Below are 26,716 nucleotides of genomic sequence, written 5' to 3'. Positions count from 1 at the left end.
TGTTTCTCGAGGAAGGCCTGTGTTGCTATGAACTTTCCTCTTAGGACTGCTTTTGATGCAGCTCATAGATTTTGTAAGGTTGTGTTTTGTTGTTATTTGTCTCAAGGTATTTTCTGATTTCCTCTTTCATTTCATCATTGACTCATTGTTTTTTTAATAGCATGCTTTTTAGTCTTCATGTGATCTTTTTTTCCTCGTTTTCCTTTCTGTTGTTGAGTTCTAGTTTCATACCGTTGTGATCAGAAAAGATGCTTGAAATAATTTCTATCCTGTTAAATTTGTTGAGGCTTGTTTTGTGTACTAGTATGTGGTCTATCTTAGAGAATGTTCATTGTGTGCTTGAAAAAAATGTGTATTTTGGTCTTTTTGGATGTAATGTCCTGTAGATATCAATTAAGTCCAACTGTTCTGTTGTGTCATTTAGGATCTCTCTTGCCTTGTTGATTTTCTGTTTGGAAGATCTGTACTTTGATGTCAGAGAGGTGTTAAAACTCTCCTACTGTTATTGTTTTTCTCTTAATTTTTGGCTTTATGTCCCTTAGTATTTGTTTTATGTACTTAGGTGTGCCTGTATTGGGTGCATATATGTTAATGAGTGTAATGTCCTCTTCTTGTATTGATCCCTTTATCATTATATAGTGTCCTTCTTTGTCTTTATGGACTTTCTTTTGAAGTATATTTTGTCTGATATGAGTATTGCTACCCCCACTTTCTTGTCATTTCCACTTACATAAAGTATCTTTTTCCATCCCCTCACTTTCAATGTATGTGTGTCTTTCACAGTAAAGTGAGTCATCTCTTGTAGGCAGCACATTGTGGGTTCTTGTTTTTTAATCCAATCTGCCACTCTGTGTCTTTTGATTGGAGCATTTATTCCATTAACATTTAAGCTAATTATTTTTTTAAAATATTATTTACATCTCTTTAATTCTTATTTTTATTTTATTTTAAATTTATTTATTTTTGGCTGCATTAATTTTTTGTTGCTATGAGCAGGCTTTGTCTAGTTGTGGCAAGCAGGGGCTGCTCTTCGTTGCAGTGTGTGAGCTTCTCATTGCAGTGGCTTCTCTTGTTGCAGAGAACAGGCTCTAGCCACACAGTCTTCAGTAGTTGCAGCACATGGGCCCAGTAGTGTGGCCCTAGGGCTCTAGAGCACATGCTCAGTAGTTGTGGCCCATTATCTTAGTTGCTCTGCAGCATGGGGGATCTTCCTGGACCAGGGCTCGAACCCATTTCCCCTGCATTGGCAGGTGGATTCTTAATCACTGCACTACCAGGGAAATCCCTAAGCTAATTAGTGATAAGTATTACTTATTGACATTTTAAACCTTGTTTTCCGGTTGATTTTGTAGTTCTTCTAAGTTCATTTTTTCTTTTTGTTTTTCCATTTATGATTTGATGGTTTCCTTTTGTATTCTGTTTGTTTCTTTTTCTTTTTTTGTGAATGTACTCTATGTTTTTAATTTGTGATTATCCTGGTTTTAAAGTATGTTAACCCATAACTACGTCTACTTGCTTTAGACATAGTCATATAAGTTTAAACATATTCTAAAAAATCTGAAGTTTTTTACTCCCCTTCCCCACATTTTGTGATTTTGATGTCCTATCTTATTACATTTTCATGTTTATCCTTCTTCTGTTAACTGTAGTTATAATTGCTTTTACAAAAATTTTTTGATTGTTTTTTAATCTATGTACTGGCTTATTTAAGTGATAAATTCTGTTATGTTTTTGCCTTTCCTGTTGTGATTTTTCCCTTTCCTGTAGATTCTTGCTTCTTTTTTATTTAGAGAGTATTTATTTCAATATTTCTTTTAGGTTATGTTTAGTATTGCTATATTCTTTTTTTTGCTTGTATAAGAAGTTCTTTATCTCTTCTTTTATTCTAAATGATGATCTTGCTGGATAGAGTATCCTAGGTTGCTGGTTTTTCCCTTTCAGGAAGTCTGGTGAAGTGGCAGCAGTCAGTGCCAGTCTCTCTGCCCAGATATCTAGGAAGCCAGCAGGTGCATGCTCTTTCTGAGCAGAGTCCAGGCTCCTTGCAGCTTGTAGCAGGGCTTTGCAGGGCAAGGACCTGTCCATGCATACCCTCCCTCCTTCACAGATTCCTCCCATGGCTGTCGATTCTGTCCTGATGCCTTTTTTTTTATCTGTCCATTTCTCTTTAATCAATAACTTATTTTTTTTTGAGATTTTTTTTAAGTTCTTTATTGGAATATAATTACTTCACATTCTTGTACCAGCTTTTGACATACACCAAAGTGAATCAGCTGTATTTATATATATATCCCCATATCTACTCCCTCCTGCGACTCCCTCCCACCCTCCCTGTCCTGGCCCTCTAAGGGCTGATGCCTTTTTTATTTTTATTTTTTTTCTGCCCTACCCAGTTACTTGGGGATCTTTCTTACAGCTTTGGTTGTATAAGAGCTCTTTTGCCAGTTTCCAGTTAGTTTTCTGTGAAAGTTGTTCCACTTGTAGATGTATTTTTGATGTGTTTGTGGGGGAGGTGAGCTCCACTCTGCCATCTTGATCCACCTACAAGCTCAATATCTCTTAAATTCACTTGTACTTCCATCTCTGATTGCTGAGATTCAGATATTTTTCCTTTATATGGTTTTTAAAAATTTGGGGCTTTTTATCTATTTAAAGTGAATTTCTTGAGAACCTTGTAATTCCCCTGTAAAAATTGTAACTGCATTTTTTGAAGGGTAAATTAAAAATGATTAACTATTTGAACAGAGGTATGAATTGCATTTTTACTGCCGATGAACTAAATGATGATAACTGTTGCTGGTGTGATTGTCAGCTAGACATGCATGGGTCACTTCTTTAGTTCTGCTTTGGCATCTCTTGCTTTTGATCTTTTGCTTCTTTTGTTTTTTTTCATTGTTGTAGAGGCTTATTTTCTACTTCTGCAGTTTATTCCTTGAGCAGTTAGTTTAGTCTGCTGGATTTTTCATCTCCATAGGTCTTTTCTTTCACTATTATGTCTATTGTCTCATTTGCCTTCCCTGTGGCTATATGTATAGCTCATTTGAACTGATGATGTCTAATAGCAGTTATTTTTGTTCCATAGCTTTTAAAATTACATGCCCTGTGCATCCTTGTGGGGAAGAGGGGCATTTTACTTTGCCTCAGGCAGCCCTTATGTTTTTTGGAAGTAGTATTTACCTGGCAGTGACCCACTCCTTATGAAAAACAAACTGCTTCTCTATTACATTTAATTCTTTTCCATGTTTTTAACCAGTAAACATTTACTGAGCAGTGAGGAAATGCCAGGAAATAAAATAGGGGCTAGGAATGAAGATGACATTCTTGCTCAAAATCCAAGTGCTTTTAGCAGCAGAGTGTTACTGTTTCAAAGATGTAAGCTTTTGAGCAATGGTTTTGTCATGCTTTGCCTTTAACTTTATATTTTTTTAGTGTGAATTACATGTAATAGATTTTTATTATCTTTTTGTGCTACATGTGTCTAGTTATTCACTAAACCTTTGACAGTAGTAAGTCTTTAAAACCATTTTATAGTTATAAATAGAACTGTATTAGAAATGCTCTAAGTTTATGTTACTCTTAGAAAGTTGTTTCAGTGATCATTTGAAGTTTTTTAGGAAATGAAACTCAAAGGAACCTTTTCTTTGTAAATGAGAAACAAACCACTAGACTGTCTTTCAAAGTGGCTGTATTTTGTATTCCCATCAGTAATGAATGAGAGTTCCTGTTTCTTCACATTCCACATACTTGTAAGCATTTGGTGTTGCCAGTGTTTTGAATTTTGGCCATGCTAATAGGTCTATAATGGTATCTCGTTGTTTTAGTTTCTAGTTCTCTGATCACAAAGCATGTGGAGCATCTTTTCATATTTGCCATCTGTATATGTTCTTTGGTGAGGTGTCTGTTCAGGTATTTTGCCCATTATGTTTTTTTATTGAAGTATAGTTGATTTACAATATTATATTAGTTTCAGGTGGACAGCATAGTAATTCAGTATTTTTATAGATTATACTCTATTTAAAGTTATTGTGAAATAATGGCTCTATTTCCCTGTGCTATACAATATATACTTGTTGCATATCTATTTTCTACGAGATAGTTTGTATCTCTTAATCCCATGTCCATATCTTGTCCCTCCCTACTTCCCTGTCCATTTTAAAAAATTGAGTTGTTTGTTTTCTTATTTTTTTTGAAGTTCTTTATGTATTTTGAAAAACAGTCCTTTATCAGATGCGTCTTTTCTGAATATTTCCTTCCACTCTGTGGTTTGTCTTTGCATTCTTTTGACAGTATCTTTTGCATAGCAGAAATTTAAATTTAAATTTTAACAAAATCAGATTTACCAGTTCCTTCTTTCATGAATTGTGCTTTTGGTGTCAAACTGAAATGTCATCACCAAACCCAAGGTCATCTAGATTTTCTTGTATGTTATATTCTAGGAGTTAACACAGTTGTGCTTTCATTGCCCATCTCTTCTTGCATGCTGTCTACTTTATCTGTTTAGAGCCTTTAGTGTATTAATCATAGTTGTTTTAAATTCCTGGTCTGATTATTCCAACATCGCTGCCATGTCTGGTCTGATGCTTGCTTTGTCTCTTTAAATTGTGTTTTTTGCCTTTTGGTATTCCTTGTAGTTTTTTTTTTGATAGTCAGATATGATGGATGGGTAAAAGAAATTGCTGTAAATAGGCTTTTAGTAATGTAGTAGTAGGGTATTGGTGGGGGGGGGGGGTATTCTCTAGTATTCATACAGTAACCTATGATTAGGTCTCATTCTTTTGGTGAGCCTGTGCCCCATACTGTTCTGTGAACTTCACTTCACTAGTGCTTCTCAGTTATTTTTTTTCCTCTCTTAGATGAAGCAGCATGCCCCGAGGGAGCTGAAGTTGTATATTTCTCTCCCCTCCAACATGAGAGACTAGAGCAGGCTAGAGTTGGTTAGAGCAGGCTAGAGTTGGTTATTTCCCTTTAGCCAGGTCAGTTAGGCTCTGGTAAAACCCCAGCAGTTTAGGGTCTGTTAAATCATTTCTCCAAGCCTTGGTAAGAGGAACAATGATCTGGCATATTTCAGAATTGTTCTTTTTCCCCTCCCCATGCTGGAAGCACAAGGGGGTTTTTGTTTGATATTCACTGTGAGGACCTGTTAGAGCTCCTGGAGGTCAAACTTATGAAAATGCAGGGGGTCCTCCTATAACTGGGTCCCCCTGGACATTTGAACTCTCAGAGTTGTCCACACTGCGATTTCAGCAATTCATTCGTTACAGTTCAGGTTTTCTTACCCTGGCACTGGATCCTGCAGAGGTTTCTATGCCAGTTAACCATGATTCTCTGTATCCTGTTCTCTGTTTCTCCAATTTTGGGTGCTGTGGTTTGCCCTGCGACCTCACTTGTCTGATGGATCTAAGAAGAGTTGTTGATTTTTCAGTTTGTGCTGATTTTTACTTTTTGTTAGGTTGGAGTGGTGACTTCTAAGCTCCCTCCATGCTAGACTGGAAACCAGAAATCTGCAGTAATCATTTGGTGATATTATTTCTTACAAATTGATTTTTTCAAACTCTTACACATTTCAGAAACCATATTGGATATTATAGAAGTTAATGTTTCAAAAAGCCAAAAATAAATAAGTAAAATAATGATGATTGTTCTGATTACTTACAGCTCACACAGAGTCTCCAGATTAGCCATAACTTAGTCAAAATAGCACAGCCTACAAAAGCTTTCCTGTATTATTGTTTTCTGTAAGAAAAGAAAGAACATTAGAGTCTTTCAGTTTTTTAGTCACCATTACATGCTAAAGAATGAATATTCTGTCAATTTTTCAGCAATGCACGTTGCTCTCTACTCTTGAGCAATAACTGAACTAACATTACCTTTTGTAATAGTTTCATATATAAAATAAAATATAAGAGAAAAGCCTGTTGCTCTGAATGACATTTTGTAACCCACTATTAAAGCTTAAAGTCTAATAGATAAACCGACCATTAATAGTTTGTCGTTCAGCCAGTGCAAGAAAGGAAGGATTCTTTCATCTACGATTTACCCAGTTGTTTGGAAAGCAGTAAGAGTTATGCTGTGTTTGAGACCAGTTTAGGTTTAATTTGTGCGTTATGCTTCTTCAAGACATTTGATTGGCTATCTTTCCTTAAAAAGATGATCCTAAAATAAATTTTATTTTCCTAGGAGATATCTATCAACTATAAATATAAAGCCTAGATTTATTCTGGGTGAGACCTAGACTTACTTCAGTTCATTACATGGTAGTAAATAACTAGAATGTCAAGACAGTATACCTAATTTGATATTTTACATTATTTCCCATTGATTTCATAGCAACCCAATATAGTTTCGAAGACCATTAGAATAATCTAGTCAGAGATACTGTGGGCTAGCTACAGTCACAGATCAAAGAGAAATATTTCACAGCAAAAAGTCTAAGGAGGAGTATGGTAATATAGAAAATGTTCAGTTATATAAGGATATTTTAAATGAAGTGCTGTTTAATGCTGTTTACTGCTGAAAAAAGTTTTCAAAAAGAAGTATGTTCATGTCATTGAATTTTTTATCTACAGGGTTAACATTAATCACTTGTGTTCAATGACTCAAAGAATGTTCTTCCTTTTAAATTTGTTATTAAGGAAATATGGGAGATGGTAGTCATTCTTCACTTTCTTACATCCAGTCTCTGAAATGCTCAGCACTGAAAAAATTCATAACAACAAATCATACTGAAATTGATGAATTCTTTAATCCAATATTCTGTTATCCCTGCACACTCTACTATATTGAGTTCCTGATGTTCACCGAGAAGCTTGCATTGTTCTTATTGCAGCTTTCTGAGGAACATTTCTGTTTCCAGTTATATCAAAACGCTGAATGGCAATTAAGTTATTACCACGAAAAAAATGAAATTGAGACTGCCAGAAGTCTACTGGTTTTTTTTTCCTCTGAGGTTTTTCTAGCATGTGACTGGAAGGCATCATTCATCTTTCATTTTCATACCTATGCACTATCTTCTGTGGATAAATAATTCCCAAGACAAAATTGTGCCTTTTCTAGTAAAGCATCAGTGAAACTAATTAAAAAAGTACTATGATTGTGAATTAAAAATCCAGAACATCATATAGTAACTGTTGTGAGTATGTTGGCAGACTGTAGTATGTTCATCCTTGGAAAAGGCATCACAATATTCGTAGACTTTGTTGAGGCTCATAGTATATTCATCAGTTAAACAAAAAAAAAAGGTTGGGCTTCAGTGAGTGAGCCTTGAGATGATATTCTGTAGCCTTGAAAGTCAGAGAGAACGTGTCCTGCTGGTTGCCTGCTAAGACAGAGTATCCAGTATCCATATTCCCATTCTGTTTGGCTCTGAGTGAGACGGTTTTTAAACATCACATGGCAGGCAAATGCTAGTATCTTGCACCCTTGGGAAGAGAATTGTCCATGAGGGTTCAGCTATCTCAGGGAGTAGGGAAGCATGATTTACACTGGACATTCACAGGCAGATGCAGAGTTTTCCCTTGAAGGCCCTCCCTAAGCACAACAAGAACAGCTAACATTGCTCTATATCACAGACAATGGTAAATGTGGCCTGTAGGCCCCTGGATCAGTTCCCAGAAGGTCCTAATACCGGCAAAGTTCTCAGGAGTATTTAAATCTTCACTTTTCTTTGTCATGGTACCACCCCTTTTTTACCCTCAAGTCAGTTCATTCATCTCCTCTTGTTCATAGTGCATATTTTATTTGCTTTTGAAGTAATTGCTGTTCCTTATTATTACAAAAAATGTTTACATTAACTATAGATGACCTTTTACTCTCTTTTTTCAGATCATATTTATTTTTCCATTAGCTTGCAATTCTATTTGAATTGTAAAGTCATATAACATATTTGTTAATAATGTTCCTGCCATGCAGCTCAAAATTGTTCTGGACTGAGAACCTGTGGACAATGTTTAGAACAGCCTGGATGTGGCTGGTGCAACGATCCTACTAATACAGGAAGAGGACACTGTGTTGAAGGGTCTTCCCGGGGACCAATGAAGCTTGTGGGAATGCATACTAACGAGATGGTTCTTGACACCAGTCTTTGTCCTAAAGAGAAGAACTATGAGTGGTCCTTTATCCAGTGTCCAGGTAATAAACATGTGATGAAAGCAATTTTAGCTTCTGCTCAAGGACACCAAGAATTACTTTCCTTTCTTATAATAAAGATTTAGAAAAAGAGAACAATGAAAATGAGACTCAAATTTAAAGGATTAAAAAAACTCTTTCCTATATCCATGTTTGTTCTACAGGTGTTATTATGTTTGGAATCATTAAATAGACTAACCAGATGCATAGTATATAATTGTTAGATTTGGTATCATGTGACCTATTAAAAGGAAAAAAAAATACTGGTTCCATAACAAATTTCTATACTGTAGTATAGTCTTTTATTGTTTATAACATTATAATATCTTAGAATTGAAAGGCAACTCAGAGGATCCAGTCAAGCTTCATGCTAAGTGTGGGACTATTTTGTATAATATCCATGATAGAGTCATTTGACCTTGAAAATCAAGGTCATTTTACCTTCAGATCTTTCAATTTTGAAGATCAGTAAAGTTTTTAGCGTTTTTAAAACAGGAAGTCTATTCTTATATGGAATAAAATCAACCTTCTTGAAAAATTAATTCATTCAGTATATTTTTATTGAGTGCCTACTATGTGCAGAGTGTTTTACATGCTAGAGACATAACAATTTAAAAAGTTGACTAAAATCACTGCATCAGTTGAGCCTGTACTCTAATTGAAATTAATAAAATTAATTACTCACACATACATATGTATATGAAGTTAGATGGTGAGAAGTGCTATTAAATAAAGCAAGGAAAGGGGATAAAACTTGCAATTTAAAACAGAGTGGTACAAGAAGATCTTACTTAGAAGTAACGGTTAGTAAACACTTCAGGTCAATGAGGGAGTGAATCATGGGGCTGTCTGGGGAAAGAGTGTTCCAGAAGACACAAGGACTTGGGTGAGATAGTTTATTTACAGGATGAACCTAGGAAGCACAATTGAGGGACTAGAAAGTTTCAAATAAGAGAGAAAAACCAGTAATATGTGCATTATTAGGCTGGCTACTATACTGGGAAATTTGAACTCAGACCCACTGGGGACCTATGAAGAACTATGCAGAATGGTCCTCAGAGTGAACCCACTGAAGGATTGGGGGGTGCGGCACTTATCCACTAACTCTCTTCCACCGATCACTGAGTGATGCCTCTGGGGGTATTGTACTTCTGAGCTGTTGCCAGCATGTCTGATTAATAGCTTATCCTGATACTAGTGAGCATTCTGGGGCAGAAAAGTAGGGATATACTGCAAAAATTGCTTTAAGCGAGGCATTGACAGTGTGCTGCACTGAAACCAGATGGACTAAGGGAATATGGTACTTCTGCAAAAACTTTAGAATATATGAAAACCAAGAAGAGTGGCAAACTATTGATTCATACAACAGCATGGCTGAATCTTAGCTACATTTTACTTAGTGAAAGAAGCCAGACTGAAAGGCTGTGTGTTGTACTATGGAGATGGAAGAGAGCAATTATTTGCCAGAAGTAGTAAAAGTAGGGATTGCCTTCAGGAGGGCCTCATGATGGAACTTTTTGGGTTGTGCAACTGTTCTTTATGATACTGCGGTAGTTCGTAATGACTCTATGCATTTGTCAAACCATACTGTACACCACAAAGAATGAACTTTCCTGACTGCAAATTAAAAAAAAAGTCCACCAGCATGTTAGGGGATCACAGAAGTAATGAAAACTGTGACAAATAAGTTTAACTGTGTTGCAAGTGCCATAACCTCATCAAAATAATGAGCTGACCTAAGTAACCTTGGAAAATAGTGTTTTGACTGGATCCTGTAAAGCTAAAGAAAAAAACCTACATAAACATTATATTCTGATTGGTAAATTTGTTTCTCACATGGTACAGATTAACAATTCTAAAAATACTTTATATGTTTACTAGGTTTGGACAAATACATACATTAATTGTGTTTAATGTGAGCCAGGTTTCCCAATGTCAGAGAAAGAAGTTAAAAATATGCAAAGAGTGAAGACTGTAAAAAACCCTGTGGGGAATTCCCTGGTGGTCCAGTGGTTAGGATTCCTAGCTTCCACTGCAGGGGGCATGGATTCGATCCCTAGTCAGGGAACTAAGATCCCACATGCCACACCGTGGGGCCAAAATAAAAAAAAGAAAAGAAATTAAAAAAACCCTGTGGCATTGGCTTAGAGTATAAGCATGGATTCAGGTTTATTTTAATATTTAATATGTATACATAGATGTATATATACATATGTTTTCTGGCTCAGTTCTCCAAAAGGGCCTAGAAGCCATGATGCCCCAGTAGCAATGAGCACATTCAGTGCCCACATCCTGGTTTCAAATACCATTTTCCAATGAAAGGAGCCAGGGCTCTCTGGAGTCATGGCTGATTCTAGGGCTGGGGCAGGGAGAATACAAGATGAGCCCGAAGTATTGTTTAGTGCCAGAAAGTAAGAAAGTGCTCAGAACAAAAAAAAGGAGGATGGAAGCATGTCAAAGGGACACAGCCAACCTGAAAGAGTTCTTAATGGGTCAAATGTGGGCAAAAAATAATGACTGTATTGGACTGTATCCCAAAGAACAGAATACATACCCATAATTCTATACTGATTTAAATGATTGAATAGATAATAAACGGGTGAGAATGGATAAATATTCCTTACAGAAAATTCCAAATAATAAAGGTAGAATGAATGAGCGAAATAAAAATACTTAGAACCCTACAGTAATAAGTGCTGTAAGAATAATCTACTTAAGAATGTTCAAATTAGTGAGTGAAACTTTAAGGAGAAATAAAATACGAAGGTGAATCAAAACTTACCGGCACTCCAGTTATATTAGAACTTCTCTTGCCCACACTGTCTTATCAAGTGCTTTCTGTTCAAGGCTACTGTTTCCCCAGTCACTGCTGTGCAGATGTGAACGTGTTATATCAGTTCATTTCTAACTGCGGTGCGAGCAAAACTGGATGCCCCACTTGTGGTTTTCACAAAAGAAGGGCAGCATGCAGTGATTCGTTTTTTGTGGTCTGAGGGTGTACCTGATGCCGTAATTTATCGAAGACTTTGTGTGCAGTATGGAGAAAGTGTTTGTCGTGAAGAAGTGTGTATAAATGGATAGAGATGCTTATTGAAGAGCTGAAGCCTAAACTTTGAATTAAACACAGAGGACTGCTATCCAAGGGCTTTGTGATCTTGCATGATCGTGCACATCCGCATACTTCTGCCCACACTGCCCACACTGTCCAAAAACTTTGTTTTGAGATGTTAAAGCATCCTCCCTATAGTTCTGATCTTGCTCCATTGGACTTTCACCTGTTTGGTCCCCTGAAAGCAGCCCTACGCGGATGAAGATTCACTTCTGTTGAAGAAGTGAAGGCAGCGGTGCATTCGTGGCTCACAGCTCAGCCTAAAACGTTTTTAATGAGGGAATACGAAAGCTTGTTGACAAAGTGGACAAAGTGTTTTGAAAAGCAAGGAGATTATGTTGAAAAAATGATGTATTTGTCGTTTCTGAAAGTTAATTAAAATAAATTTTATAGCCAGAGTGTGGATAATTTTTGATTCACCCTCTTGGCTTCCAAGCATCCCCCTCAAATATTTATTAATTACTGTGGTGGTTTGAACATATGTCCACAAGTACCTTGACACTTGTTTCTCTAGGAAGTGGAGCTTAAGTTCTCTCCCTTTGATTGTGAGTTGGACATGGTGCCTCACTTCTAATGAATAGAGTGTGGAAGGGGAAAAATTGTAACTTTACAATGGAGGATGCAAGGTGACATCACCTTAAGCAAGTTATCAAGGTTGACAACACCCGTACTAGGTCATGTTAATATCATGTACTCCCTGATGTGATGTGGCGAGAAGGGCACTTCATTTCTGTGCCCCCAAATCCATAACCCAGTTTAGTCATGAGAAAACATCAGACAAACCCAAACTGAAGGACATTTTACAAAATACTTGACCAGCTGTCTAGAAAAGAATCTGCTTCCAGGCTCATGCATGTGCTGGCCCAATTCAGGGCCTTGCAGCTGTAGGGCCGAGGGGACTGTTTTCTAGGTGACTGTCAGCCAGTGAGAACTTTGGCTCCTAAAGAATGCTCTCCTTCTCTCCAGCACCCCCCCCCCACCTCTAGAACTCGCAATGTAGAGTCCCGACAACTGAAATGGGATTACGCACATTTTCAATCTCCTTCTTCAAGTAGAGATCGATGTCTTTTAAGACACCATCTGACTGAGTCCATCCAGGATGATGTTGCTTTCTCAAAGCCAGCTGTGCCGTGTAATATAACCTAGTCATCAGAATGACTATCCCGTCATGGTGTGTGGGTCACTACCACACTCAGGAGGAGGCCAGTCGTGTTAAATACCTGATGTACGCTTCATCGACCCAGAAGACTAACGGTCACACCATTCATGGTGTATAGCTCTGTGGTTTTTAGTGTATTCCCAGAGTTATGCAACCACCACTACAATCAGTTTAGAAACACTTTTATCATCTCCCAGAGAAACCTTGTATTTGTTAGCAGTCTCGGCCTATTAACCCCCCACCCTTGTCAGCCTGTGGATTTGCCTACTCTGACTATTCTTTATAAATTGAGTCTTACAGGTGTCTTTTTTGATTGGCTTCTTTCACACTGTGTAATGTCTTTATCTGTGTTGTGGCATATAGCAGTAGTTCATTTCTTTCAATTACCAAATAATATTCCATTATATAAATACATACCACATTTTGTTTATTCATTCATCAGTTGATGAACATTTGAGTGTTTATAATTTTTGGTTTTTAAAATAATGCTTCTATGAATGTTCATGTACAGGTTTATGTGTGGACATACTTTCATTACTTTGGGAATGGAATATCTAGGTCAAATTGTAACTATATTATTTTACATTTCTACAGCAGTTCATGAGGGTTACAATGCACTGGATGTCTACATCCTCACCAACACCACAATTTCACATCATTTTGATTATAGTCACCCTTGTGGGTGGGAAGTGGTAGCTCATTGTGGTTTTGACTTGCAACTATTTGGTGGCGAATAATGTTGAGCATCTTTTCACGTGTTTATTACCTATTAGTATTTCTTCTTTTGTGAAATGTCTGTCAGATTCTTTGCCTGTTGTTTAATTGAGGTATTTGTCTTTTTATTGTTGAACTGTAAGGGTTCTTTATATATTCTGAATATAAGTCCCTTACCAAAGGTTGATTTGCAAGTATTTTCTCCCATTCTGGGTTGTCTTTTCATTTTCTTGATAGTGCCCTTTGAAGCACAAAGGTTTTAAATTTTGATGATGTCTTATCTATTTTTTGTATTATTTCTTGTGCTATTGTTTTCGTGCCTGTGAAATCATGTATAATAAAAGATCCCAAAGATTTTCACCTATATTTTCTTTTTAGACTTCAGTAGTTTTTTAGCTCTTACATTTAGGTTTTGATCCATTGTGAGTTAATTTTTGTGTGTGGTTTTCGATAGGGATCCAACTTAATTCTTTCTCACATGGCTAAAAGCACCATTTGTTGAAAAGGTGGTTCTTTCCTTATTACATTTATTTTAAATTTTGTATATATTTTTTCATCTTTAGAAATTGAATTTTAGTCATTTTTATATTTTCCATTTCTATTCTTATGTTTCATATTTTACTCTGCATTCTCAAGTCTATGGGGCATACTTTTAATAGCAGTTTTAAAAATCCTTCTCTACTCATCCCAACTGGTATGCCATTTCTTTCTCTGTTTCTATTGGCATATATATGTGTGTGTATGTATGCATATATATATACATATATATATATATTTACTGATTATGGATCAAAATTTTCAGGTTGGTTATTTTTGATGGTATTATCCTGGACATTGTGTTTTTTTGTAGCTTATTAAATTTTGTTCTGTTTCTTTTAGTGTGTTGGACTGTATTCTGGTGTTCAGTTATGTTACTTCAAAAATTGTTTTTAATATTTATTATGGTCTGTATATAGCAGCCCTAAGTTCAGTGCTAATTTATTTCCACTACTAAGACAGTGCCTTTCTGTGGTCTCTATACAGTGCTCTTTGTATTACGAGGTGTCTCCACTTTGGCTAGTGGGAATGCAGGCTATTCCCAGTCCTATGTGAGTTTCTGGCATTATTTTACTTACTGTTTTTTGTGGTTCTTTCTCCAGCTTCATAGAGTTTCACACTGTGTTCAATTCATTATTTAATCAAACATTCAAGGGTACCCAGCTGCAGATTGCTGTGTGCAACTCTCTCTTCTCTAGTATTTTGCCCCACAAAGTCTAACCACTATGGCCTCCCTGAACTTTGATCTTTGTTTCCTCATCTAAATGAGGGTTTGGGTTTCCCTCACTGGGCTGCATCCTCAAATCTGCCTCCAGGTAGCAAGTCAGGGCAGTCATATTTTGTTTTCTTTTTCTCAGGGATGCCATACCTGAGCTGCCTGTTATATTTGAAAGTAGCTGTTTCATACATTTTGTTTAGTTTTCTTATTGTTTACACTAGAGGTCAATTCTCACAGTGGTTAAGCCTTCATGGGCAGAAGTGGAATTTTCTGTCTATATGTTTTATTTACAATGAATCTCTTGTAAGCAGCATAAACATCTTGCTTTTTTTTTGTTGTGTTTTTTAAATCTATTCTGATAATCTCTGTCTTTTATCAAACTGTTTAGTGAATTTAGATTTAATATAATATTGGTATTTGAATTTAGTCCTACCATCATGGTACTGGTTTTTAAAATTTCCTTTAGTTTTTTCTCTGTTGTTTGTTCCTTCTTTTGCCTTTTTTTTAGATTAATTGAGTGTTTTTAAAGTCCATTTTTATCACTTTTATTGGATTTTTAGCTATACCTCTTTTGTGTTTTTTTTAGTGACTGCTGTAGTGATTGTAATAGTCACCTTTATCTTATCACAGTCTACCTTGAATCAATATTATACTACTTCATGTATAAGGTAAGAATATTACAAAAGTGTAATTCCATTTTCGCTTTTCCTGTCCTTTGTGTGATTATTGCCATATATTTTACTTCTGTATATGTTATTAACCACACATTACATTATTGTTTTTACTTTAAAAAGATAATTTTCTTATAAAGAAACCATAATGATAAAAAAATCTTTTTATTTACCCATGTATTGACCATTTTCTGTGATCTTCATTTTTCCCTATTGATCTGAATTTCCTTTTGCTATAACATTTCTTTAGCTTGATGAACTTTATGTAACATTTTAAAATAGTGTGTTTCTCAGTTGGGCTACAAATTAGCTCTTATACATCTGAAAAAGTTTTTATTGTGTATGTGTGTGTCTTCATATTTGAAAGATATTTTTACTGGTAATAGCATTCTAAGTTGTTAGATATATTTTTTCAATAATTTGAAGATGTAATTTCCTTTTCTTCTGGATTCTACTTTCTCTCAAGAATTCCTCTGTCAGTTTTATGTTTCTCCTTTGAAAGCAATATCTTTTTCTTCCCTCTGACTTTTTAAAAAATATGTTTTTTCTTAGTTTTTGGATGTCAGCAATTTTAGTGTGATGTACCTAAGTATCAGCTTTCCTTTTTAAATTGTGACTATGAATTGTGTGGTGTGTTTACTCTGTAGATGTTTTTCATCATGTTCATAAAGTTTTCTGCCATTATCTCTTTAAATATTGCATCTGTCCTATTGTGTCTCTCTATTTCTAAGAGTTTGCTTCACTTATGTTAGGCTTTTTCTCCATATCCCTAACTTTTCTTACTGGCTTGTCTGTGTTTTATATCCTTGCATCTCCTTTGATCTGTATTTGAATTCACTAATTCTTTCTTTAGATGTTTCAAATTTTTTCTTAAATCTATGTTTTAATTATTTATTATTATTTTACATAGCACACCAGATTCACTGTATTAAAACAATTTTACACATGATTCTGCATCATCTATTTTGCTGAATTCTGCTAGGCAGTTCTTCTGCCAGTCTCTCCTAATTTTTCTCTTGTGGCTCCAGTTATCTGGCAGCTTGACTTGTTTTGGATGATCTCAGAATTCTTTTCTCACACGCCTGGTGGTTTGAGCTGACTGGTTGATCTAGGGGTCCTAAGTTGCAAATGGTAGTTCTCTGCTGTATTTGGCCTATTATCCTCTGGTAGTATAGACTGAGATGGTATACATGATATTTTTAGGATACAATAGAATTCCAAGAAGGAGAGAGCAGAATATGTATGCCTCTCGAGGCCTAAGCTCGAAATTTCCATACCATTACTTCTGCATTCTGCTGTTCTGAAAAAGTCTTGATGCCAATTCATGTTCAAAAGGTGGGAAAAAATTGTATTTTTTTGTTGAGAGCAGGGATAAAGTAATATTATGAATGTTGTACATATAGAGATGGCAGGAATTTGTGTAAATTCTTTTTCAGCTCATCTAATTAGTTCTATTTTTGTTTAGTTTATTGACGTATAACTCATATGTACAATTCAGTGGTTTTTAGTATAATAGGTGTGCAACTATCACCATCGTATAATTCCAGAACACTTTACCCCAAAACAAAACTCCATACGCTTTAACAGTCACTACCTATTCATCCTTCCCTCTAATGCCTGAAAACCACCAATCTACTTTATTTCTCTTTGTATTTGTCTATTCTGGACGTTTCATTTAAATGCAGTCATATAAAATGTGTCTTTTAGTGTATGACTTCTTTCACTCAGCCTACATTTTTAAGGTTCGTACATATTGTAGCGTATGTCAGTCCTTTACTTCATTTTATGGATGAATAACATTACATTGCATTCCACCTACTCATTCCTCATGAGTTAATGGCTCTTCAGCTTATCCCTGCTCTTTTGCTGTTACGATAATGTTGCTATAAACATTCGTATGTAAGTTTTTGTGTGAGTGTGTTTTAATTTCTCTTTGGTATGTATTTAGTAGTTGAATTTTTAGTCATATGATAAATCTATATTTAACCTTTTAAAGAATTGCCAGACTTTTTTCCCAGAACTGCTGCACCATTTTATATTACCACCAACAGTGTATGAGGCTTCTAATTACTCTCCTCACCAACATTGGTTAATATCCATCATTTTCTTTATTACCGATAGTTGATGTGAAGTGGTAACTCATTGTGGTTTTGTTTTGCATTTCCTTTATGACTCATGATGTTCTTTTCCTGTGCTTTTTAGCTACTCATATACTTTTTTATGGAAAATGTCTATTCAAATCATTTGCCCACTTTTAAATTGTTTTTTTTTAAATTGTAGAATTGTAAGAGTTATTTATGTGTTCTGGGAATGAGATCCTTATCAGAGATTTGATTCTCAAATATTTTCCCTAATTCTGTGGGTTTTCTCTTCACTGTCTTAATGGTATCATTTGAGGCACAACACTTTTTTATTTTTTATTTTTTTATGCTAGATTTTATTATCTGACAGCCTTTTTTAAAGTTTAACTTTTTTTTTTTTAAATTTTTTTTGGGGGGGGTACACCAGGTTCAATCATCTGTTTTTATACACATATCCCCATATTCCCTCCCTTCCTTGACTCCCCCCCCTCGAGTCCCCGCCACCCTCCCTGCCCCAGTCCTCTAAGGCATCTTCCATCCTCGAGTTGGACTCCCTTTGTTATACAACAACTTCCAACTGACTGTTTTACAGTTGGTAGTATATATATGTCTGTGCTACTCTCTCGCTTGGTCTCAGCTTCCCCTTCACCCCCCGCCCCCTCCCATACCTCAAGTTCTCCAGTCCATTCTCTGTATCTGCATCCTTATTCTTGTCACTGAGTTCATCAGTACCATTTTTAGATTCCGTATATGTGAGTTAGCATACAATATTTGTCCTTCTCTTTCTGACTTCACTATGTATGACAGATTGTAGTTCTATCCACCTCATTACATATAGCTCCATCTCATCCCTTTTTATACACTTTTTTTATTTTAATAATGTCTGGTGTATTTGTTTTTTTCTGTTAGTTGCTTAAGCGTGTGGTTTCACATCTGAGAAACTGATGCCTAGTACAAAGTCATGAGGATTTACATCTATATTTTCTTCCAACATTTTTATAATTTTAGCTCTTACATTTAGGTTTTTGATCCATTTTTAGTTAATTTTTATATATGGTGTGAAGTATGGGTCCAAATTCATCCTTTTGCGTGTGGATATCAAGCTATCCCAGCTCCATTTGTTGAAAAGACTGTTATTTCCCCATTTAAATTTCTTGGCACTCTTGTTGAATATCAGTTGACTGTAGATGTATGGCATTATTTCTGGACCTAATTCTATTCCATTAGTGTATATGTCTATCCTTATGACAATGGCACATGGTTTGATTACTATAATTTTGAAACAGGTTTTGAAATTCGGAAGTGTCTCTTCTTCTTTATCAAGATTGTTATGCCTAATCTGGGTCTTCTGTATCTCCATATGAACTTTAGGATCTACTTGTCTATTCCTATAAAAAAATCTTTTGGAATTTGATAGATATTGCATTGAATTTGTAGATAAATTGGGATAAATTGATGTCTTAATATTAAGTCTTCTAATCCATGAATACAAGATGCCTTTTCATTACTTTCAACATTTCAACAATGTTTTATAGTTTTCAATGTACAGGGCTTGCATTTCTTTGGTTAAATACACTCTTAAATGTTTTATTCGTTTGATGCTATTGTGTTTGGTATTGTTTTCTTAATTCCATTTTCAAATTTTTCATTGTAACTGTGTAAAAATACAATCAGTTTTAACTGATTTTCCTACAATTGAAATGTGATATTGCTGAAGACTTTTATTAGCTTAAATAATTTTCGTGGATTTCTTAGCTTTTATATGCAAGATTATGTCATCTGCAAATAGAGTTAGTTTTCTTCTTTTTTAATCTGAATGCCTCTCATTTCCTTTTCTTACCTAATTGCCCTGTCCAGAACCTTCAGTACAATGTTGAATAGAAGTGTGAAGTGAGGACAGTTTTATCTTGTTCCCAGCCTTTAAAACGAACACTTTCAGTCTTTCGCCATTAAATATGGTGTTAATTGTATATGTTTTTATATATGCCCTTTATCAGGTTAAGACAGTTCCCTGCTATTCCTCATTTGCTGAGTATTTTCCATCTATTGAGATGATCATGTGATTTTCCCCCTACTTTATTTCTCTACAAGTATGGTGTGTTGATTGATTTTTATATGTTTAAACAGTGTTGCCTTCCTGGGGTAAATGCTACTTAATCATGGTATATAATCCTTTTATACTCTAGTGGATTCAGTTTGCCAGTATTTTGTAGAGGATTTTTGCACCTGTAATCGTAAGAGGTATTGGTCTGGCATCCTCTTTTCTTGTGATAGGTTTGTCTTATTTTTATATTACGTTATTAGTTGCCTCAGAATGAGTTAGGAAGTCTTCCCTTTGCTTCTCTGTATGGAAATGTTTGTGAATAATTGTTGTTAATTCTCCTTTAACTATTTGGTAGAATTCATGAGCTAAGCCAGTTGATCTTAGGCTATACTTTTCTGGCACTTTGTTGGTTACTAACTCAATCTCTTTATTGTTATAGCCTGTGTGTATTTTCTGTTTCTCTTTGAGTGAGTCTTGGTAGTTAGTGTCTTTCTAAGAATCTCCCCCTTTTATCTAGGTTATCTGATTTATTGGCATACAGTTGCTCCTAGTATTTCCCTACAGTCCCTTTTTCCCAGTCTTTGTCAGTAGTATGTCTCATCTTTCATTCCTGATTTTAATAATTTGTGTCTTCTTATATTTCTGTTAGCCTAGCTAAAGCTTTGTTGATTTTGTTGTACATTATAGAGAACAGTTTGTATTTAGCTTTATTGATTTTCTTTATTGCTTTCCTACTCTGCATTTTATTTATTTTCACTCTAATCTTTATTGCCTTTCTTCTCCTTGCTTTGAGTTTAGTTTTCTATTAACGTTTTAGTTTTTTAAGGTGCAAAGTTAGGTTGATATGAGACCTTTTTTCTTTTAGAATGTAGGCTTTTATAGCTATAAAGTTCTTTCTGAGCAGTGTTTTGCTGCATCCTGTAAGTTTTGGTATGTTATCCTTTATTTTAATTTACCTGAAAGTAATTTTTAATTTTCTAATGATTTGTTATTTCATCCTTTGGTTATTTAGGAATGTGCTGCTTAATTTCCACAATTTGTGATTTTCCCAAAGTTTCTGCTATTGATTTCTAATTTCATTCAATTATGGTTAGAGAACATACTTTATATGACTTTAGTCCTTTAAAATTTATTGAGGTTTGTTTTATGACCTAGCATATAGTCTATCCTAAAGCATTTTTTATGTGCACTTAAGAATAATGTATATTCTGGGGCTGTTATGTGGATTGTTCTATTTATGTCTGTTTGGTCCAGCTGGTTTATAGTATTGTCCAAGTCTTGTATTCCCTTGCTGATTATCTTTTTAGTTGTCCTATTCATTATTGAAAGTGAGGTATTGAATTCTCCAACTATTCTTATAAATTCCGTATTTCTATTTTAATTTCCGTCAGTGTTTGCTTCATGTATTTTGAGGCTCTGTTGTTAGATGCATGTATGTTTACAATTTTTATATCTTATTGATGGATTGTCCTTTAATCATTATAAAACGTCCCTCTTCATCTCTAGTAACATTTTGAAAGTCTGATATTTGTATAGACATTCTGTCATTCTTGTGGTTGCTCTTTGTGTGCTATATCTTTTTTCATCCATTCATTTTCAATTTAATTGTGTATTTAGATGTGTTTCCTACAAAAGGTACATAGTTTTATCTGGTCTGTCTTTCCTGCCTTTTGATTGAATCATGATCCATTCACAGTTAACGTTATTTTTGATGTATTTAGATTTATATATTATTTTATTTTTTCCCCTATGTATATCATGAATTTTTTGTTCTTCCACTCTTCATTTATTTTTTGCAGTAAGTGAATATTTTCTAATATAACATTTTAATTTTTAATGATTTTTCATTATATTCTTTTGAGTTATTTTCTTAGTGGTTACTCCAGGGTTTCCCATATACATCTTAACTTATTAAAATATGCTTCAGATTTATACTAACTTAATTGCAGTAAGATGAAATAATGTTACTCATGTAGGTCTAGTCTCTTTCTTCCCTTTTTGTGATATTGTTGTATATATTATATGTGTATATGTTGCAAACCCAACAGTATATTTTTATAGTTATTACTTTATATAATTTTATGTCTTTTACAGAATCTGAGGAAAAAAAGGAGAGGACTAGTATGTACTTCTAGCTTTTGTTATATTAATCTTTGTACTTACTGTTTCTGGTTTTCTTCATTTGTTCCTGTGCATTTATGTTACCATCTGGTAATACCCTGTCATGTCCTTAACCAAATACAGATTTTCTCCCATACACTTCCTCTGTGCTGTTATTGGGAAATACATTGCATTTTATGTTTTACAGCCTCAAAAATACCATTTTTTGTATAATTTGAAATGTAATTTTAAAAAATCAAGTAAAAGGAGAAAGTAGGCTATATATATACATATATATATTTTACTGTCTTTTATAATGACTGTTCTGTTATCAGTGCTTTTTGTTTTATTCTGTGGAGTTAAATTACTCTCTTGTGTCACATGCTTTCTCCTTGAAGAGGTCCCTTTAGTATTTCTTGTAAGGTATATGTGCTGGTAGTGAATTTTCTCAATTTTTATCTGTGAATGTTTCACTTTAATTTTTGGAAAGCAGCTTTGTCAGATAGAAGGCTTTTTGTTGACGGGTTTTTTTTTGATAGCTTTGCACAAATTATCCCATTGCCTAGTGGCCTCCACTTTTCTTGATTAAAACCAGTTATTAATCTTACTGGGATTTTTGTAATTGAGGAGTCATATTTTCTCTTGCAGCTTTCAAGATTTTCTACTTGTCTTCAGCTTTTATCGCTTTTATTATAACGTATCTGTCGACCTCTTCATGTTTGTTGTACTTAAAGTTTGGTAAGCTCCTTGGATGTGTAGATTAACATTTTTGTCAAATTTGGGGACTTTTCAGAAATTATTTCTTCAAATAAATTTTAGCATTCTTTCTCTCCTATCCTTCCAACACTCCCCTTACATGTAGATTGGTGCACTTAATGGTTTCCCACATTTAATTAAAGCTCTGTTCATTTTTTTTTCATTCTTTCTTCTCTCTGTACTTCAGTTTACATTTCTATTGATCTCTTTTCAAATTTGCTAATTCTTCTGCCAGTTCAAATTTACTGTTGAATCTCTCTAGTGTATTTTTCATTTCTGTTCTTGTACTATTCTACTTTATAATTTCTGTCAGTTTTTTAAAAAATAATTTTTATATTTTTATTGATATTCTTTTTTTGATGAAACATTGTCATCATACCTGCCTTTACTTCTTTAAGCATAATTTTCTCATTTTTTCTGCCTTTAATTATTTTGCATATTTTTGTTGTCTTTTAATTGTTCCTTTACTCCAGTTCTTGGCGTGTCAGTTCTCATTTTTATTACCTCCCTCTCTTTCTCCTGACTCTCCTTTATGTTGCTTTATAATTTTTCATTTTGAGGTTTAATTCAGTAAGTTTTTTTTTTCTTTTCTTTTCTTTTTTTTTTCTTTTTTCTGTACCAAAGGCTTGCAAACCAAGGCCTGCAGGCCAAACCTGGTTGACTGCTTATTTTTTGTAAATAAAATTTTATTGGATTATAGCTATTATCAATTGTTTGTATATTGTTTATGGTTACTTTTGCACTACAAAGGCAGCAATGGTAGTTGTGAAGAGATTCTCTGGTCTGCAAAACCTAAAATACTTACTGTATAGCAGTTTATAAAGTTTTTCCAGTCTCTGTTCAGTGGTATATTTGTGTGACCTGAGTTGAAGTAGTATTTCAAGGGGCCATTTACATCTGCTTTTGCAAGGTGCATGAGGCTTTATTGTTTACAGAACAGGTTTTAACACTATTGTTTGATGTTGGGGTTTCACGGATAGTATGAATTTCAACCCAGCTTATATGGTTGGCACAGGCTTTAAGTTCTCACAAGTGACTGTTGTCTTTCATACACACACCCCAGCAGACTTAAGGTTCTTTTCTGCTTCTTTGGGCTTGTGATGTATTTTAGTACCTTTTTCACAGATAGGGGTGCAGTTGAAGGCTTTCAGCATTATAAATATGGTCCAGTTTAGCTCTCTTACTTGAGTATTCCAGAGATTATATTCCTGGTCCTGCTTGGTTTGGAAACCCATACTAGCTCTTGCTTACCTATCCATATGTATAGTAAAGTTCTGTCACTAGCTCAAACTTCTATTTAACATTCTTGTTTTGAATCCCTGTTTTATTTTTAGCAATGATAATTCCCTTTTCTTTTAAAGGACTACATTTTTAAAAAGTCTCTGGTAAATTTTAGCCTCGATTTTCTGTGTATTTTTTTTTTTGAATTTTGTTGAGAATGCCAAGCAGATATTTTTTAATGTTTTACATCTGTTTTAGAGAGCACATATTTTTCAAAACTATGTACTTTATTTGCATATCAAATGCTGTGTTTTTCATTATGTTTTATTTTCATTTTTTCTGTTTGTGTGTACATAGATGAGGAGCCATCTGGGCTGGTTTTAAAATTTAAACAAAACAGTATAGGTGACTTCTCTTTAGTTTCATTCATGTTCCAGAACTAGGTTGTTATTAGAAACTTTCAAGTAACAGTGTATTCTGGAAGAACTATTAGATACAAGCTTACAGTTGCTTGTTGATCCAATACCCTGATGGCAGTGGAGAATAAAACATCATCATAGGCTTTTATCCTTTTCCTGTGTTTGATACAGCCATTACCTCTGGGTCCTGCTCTCTATAACATGCCTTACCCTTTGCCATCACTGCCATACTAGTCACAAACTGCAACAATGACCATCCATTTATTGCTGGAAACTTTGCCAGCAGTTAGGTCTAAATTATACCAGCTTTCTGTATGGTCTGTTCATTACCTGGAACATTACACTTTCCTGTATCACATTGTAGCAGCTGTCTGCAGGCATATATGCTTCTTGACTGCACCATGGCCCAGAACTGCCTTGAGAACTTTTCACTTTCAGGAAGGTTACAGTTGAGTGGCATTATGCCAGGAGGTCTCTTTTAATTCCCAGAGGTGCAGTAGGTTACTACTTTCTAGTTTTATTTATGTAGTTGTCATCATACCCCAATTCCTGTTGCTGCTGGCAAGTTTTCTTATTATGACGGTGGTAATCTAATGAGGAGAATAGTAGATGAGATTGGTAACGTTAGTCATTTTATTCGCAAGTTAAGGCATTTGTTTTTCTGATGAAAAAATGTAACCACGGTTTCATAAAAATACTTATAGTAACCCATCTTTTATTTTGACTTTTTCAGATAATGCTTTACATGTAGTGAGCACTCAATAAATTTTGTTTTTACTTGAGTGGATTAAATTTAGTGGTTTTACATAATACTTTCTATTAAAAAACACAAAATTTTTAAGCACAGTATTAAAAAATTAAAGTTCTTGTCATTTTTTCTTATTATAAAAGTAATATGAATTTATTGTAGACAACCAATGATGCAGAAAAATCTTACTGAACTAAGATAACCATCATTAACTTTTCCATGGGCATATTAATACATTTAAAAACAAAATTGTGATCATTCTAAATGTAATGCTTGAGTCCTTATTTAACTCGATTTATTATGAATATTCTTATTATTACATTTGTTTCTGTTGTTGTGCAACTTTGGGTAGTTGCTTAATCCAGGCCTTCTGATCTTAGAAATGGCCCTAAAAATAGTACCTTCCACACAAAATTGTTGTGAGAATTAAGTTATATAATTCATGTATATCACTTGGTATACTATCTAGCAATAGGATAGTAGTTACAATATTTTAAAAAGTGATGCAATATGTAAACTGACCAAGCAGAATATAGGTGCCAGCCACAAACAATTGCAATCAACTAAACATTGGCTTTCCTGGCTTGAGTGAGAGAAAGCTCAAATATTATCTTAGTTGTAATAATGATGGAAATGTCATGAAAGTGACAGTGATGATGTTTTGACATTACCAGACTAAGTCAGGATTATGCCCCCAGTAGACACTAAACACGAGCTTTCGTATAGGAACCTTACCTCTCATCTGAGAATTTTTTAATTCTTTTGTAATATTAATATGAAAACACATTAGGTCTCATATTATGAAGACAGAAAAATCTCGTGCTTTGTCTGTTTCTGTTTAGTTCACACTGAAATAGAATTTTCATTAAGCCTTGAAGCTTTTCTTCCCCAGAGAAGATTAACATTTACACAAATTAATTTAAAAATACAGTTGGTTAATTTTACAGTAATGTATTTTCTTGAAGTAAGGACTTATTACCACACAGTTTTCTGTATTTATTGATCCTTTCTTATTATATATAAATATAATTAAGATGCATTTTAACATTCCTTATCAAAGCTATATTACGAGGGTGAGTCAAAAATTATCCGCACTCCAGTTATATTAAAACTTCTGTTGGCCGCACTGTCTTATCAGCACTTTCAGTTCAAGGCTACTGTCTCCCCAGTCACTGCTGTGCAGGTGTGAATGTGTTACATCAGTTCATTTGTAACTGTGGTGCGAGCAAAAATGGCTGCCCCACTTGTGATTTGATTTGCACGAAAGAAAAGTAGCGTGCAGTGATTCGTTTTTTGTGGTCTGAGGGTGTAACTGGTGCCTTATTTATTGAGGACTTTGTGCGCAGTATGGAGAAAGTGTTTTGTTGCGAAGAAGTGTGTATGAATAGATAGAGAAGTTCAAGGAAGGTTGCACAAGTGTTAGCCATCAAGAAGGAGCCAGATTCACTTTCTGATGAAGAAGGAAGACAGCGGTGCATTCGTGGCTTGCAGCTCAGCCTAAGGTGTTTTTTAATGAGGGAATAGGAAAGCTTATTGACAGATGGACAAAGTGTTTTGAAAAGCAAGGAAATTGTGTTGAAAAATGATGTATTTGTCTTTTCTGAAAGTTAATGAAAATAAATTGTACAGCCAGAGTGCGGGTAATTTTTTACTCACCCTTGTATTTATTCTTGTGTTAACTTAATAGACATAATAGTCACATGAATCTTTAAGGAATATGTTAAAAGGTATTCACTCCTTAGCTATAATTTTTATGTTTCACTTTAATTTCTAACCCCTGCATTTTACAGGTCATAGGCAAAATTTCAAAAAAAATTTATTGCATACATTGTCATATATTAATATTTTGAGACACATGTTTAAAAAAAAGCTTGGGAAATGCCCTTTGGACTTTGCTACAATTCAGACTTGTAAAATAAATTCTTTGTCTTGATGGCAATTACACTTGATACTGTTATGTAGATATTTTTAATTTTTTTTTCTTATTTTCCTTAGCTTGCCAGTGTAATGGACATAGCACTTGCATCAATAATAATGTATGTGAACAGTGTAAAAATCTTACCACAGGAAAGCAGTGTCAAGACTGCATGCCAGGTTATTATGGAGATCCAACCAATGGAGGACAGTGTACAGGTAATTATTTTTTCTTTCACTTCAGTGTAATTTTGTTACAGAAAAGAAAATGAAGAAAGATATATACTTCTTATGGAAAATATATTTTATTAAAGAAGTCTTTTTCCATTAAGTCTCAATATTTTTGGAAGGTAATATATATTTATTAGGGACTATGAACTTTAAAAATTCTGTAATATATTTGC

The 26,716-nt window shown here is 34.5% G+C and overlaps 1 protein-coding gene across 2 annotated transcripts in view; it reads left to right on the top strand.

The window, feature by feature from the left end:
- Positions 1–26,716, top strand: part of ATRNL1 (attractin like 1) — a 734,504-nt gene that overhangs the window by 166,611 nt on the left and 541,177 nt on the right. For both annotated transcript variants that reach the window (XM_057736176.1, XM_057736177.1), the window contains exons 18-19: positions 7,906–8,124; positions 26,394–26,531. In XM_057736176.1, coding sequence (XP_057592159.1) covers positions 7,906–8,124; positions 26,394–26,531 — 357 coding nt within the window. The remainder of the gene's footprint in view (positions 1–7,905; positions 8,125–26,393; positions 26,532–26,716) is intronic.

Source organism: Hippopotamus amphibius, chromosome 5 (assembly GCF_030028045.1).
Source record: "Hippopotamus amphibius kiboko isolate mHipAmp2 chromosome 5, mHipAmp2.hap2, whole genome shotgun sequence".
In the NCBI taxonomy this organism is placed as follows: domain Eukaryota; kingdom Metazoa; phylum Chordata; class Mammalia; order Artiodactyla; family Hippopotamidae; genus Hippopotamus; species Hippopotamus amphibius.
Note: the sequence above shows the minus strand (reverse complement) of the source record. Positions and strands in the feature narration are given on the sequence as shown.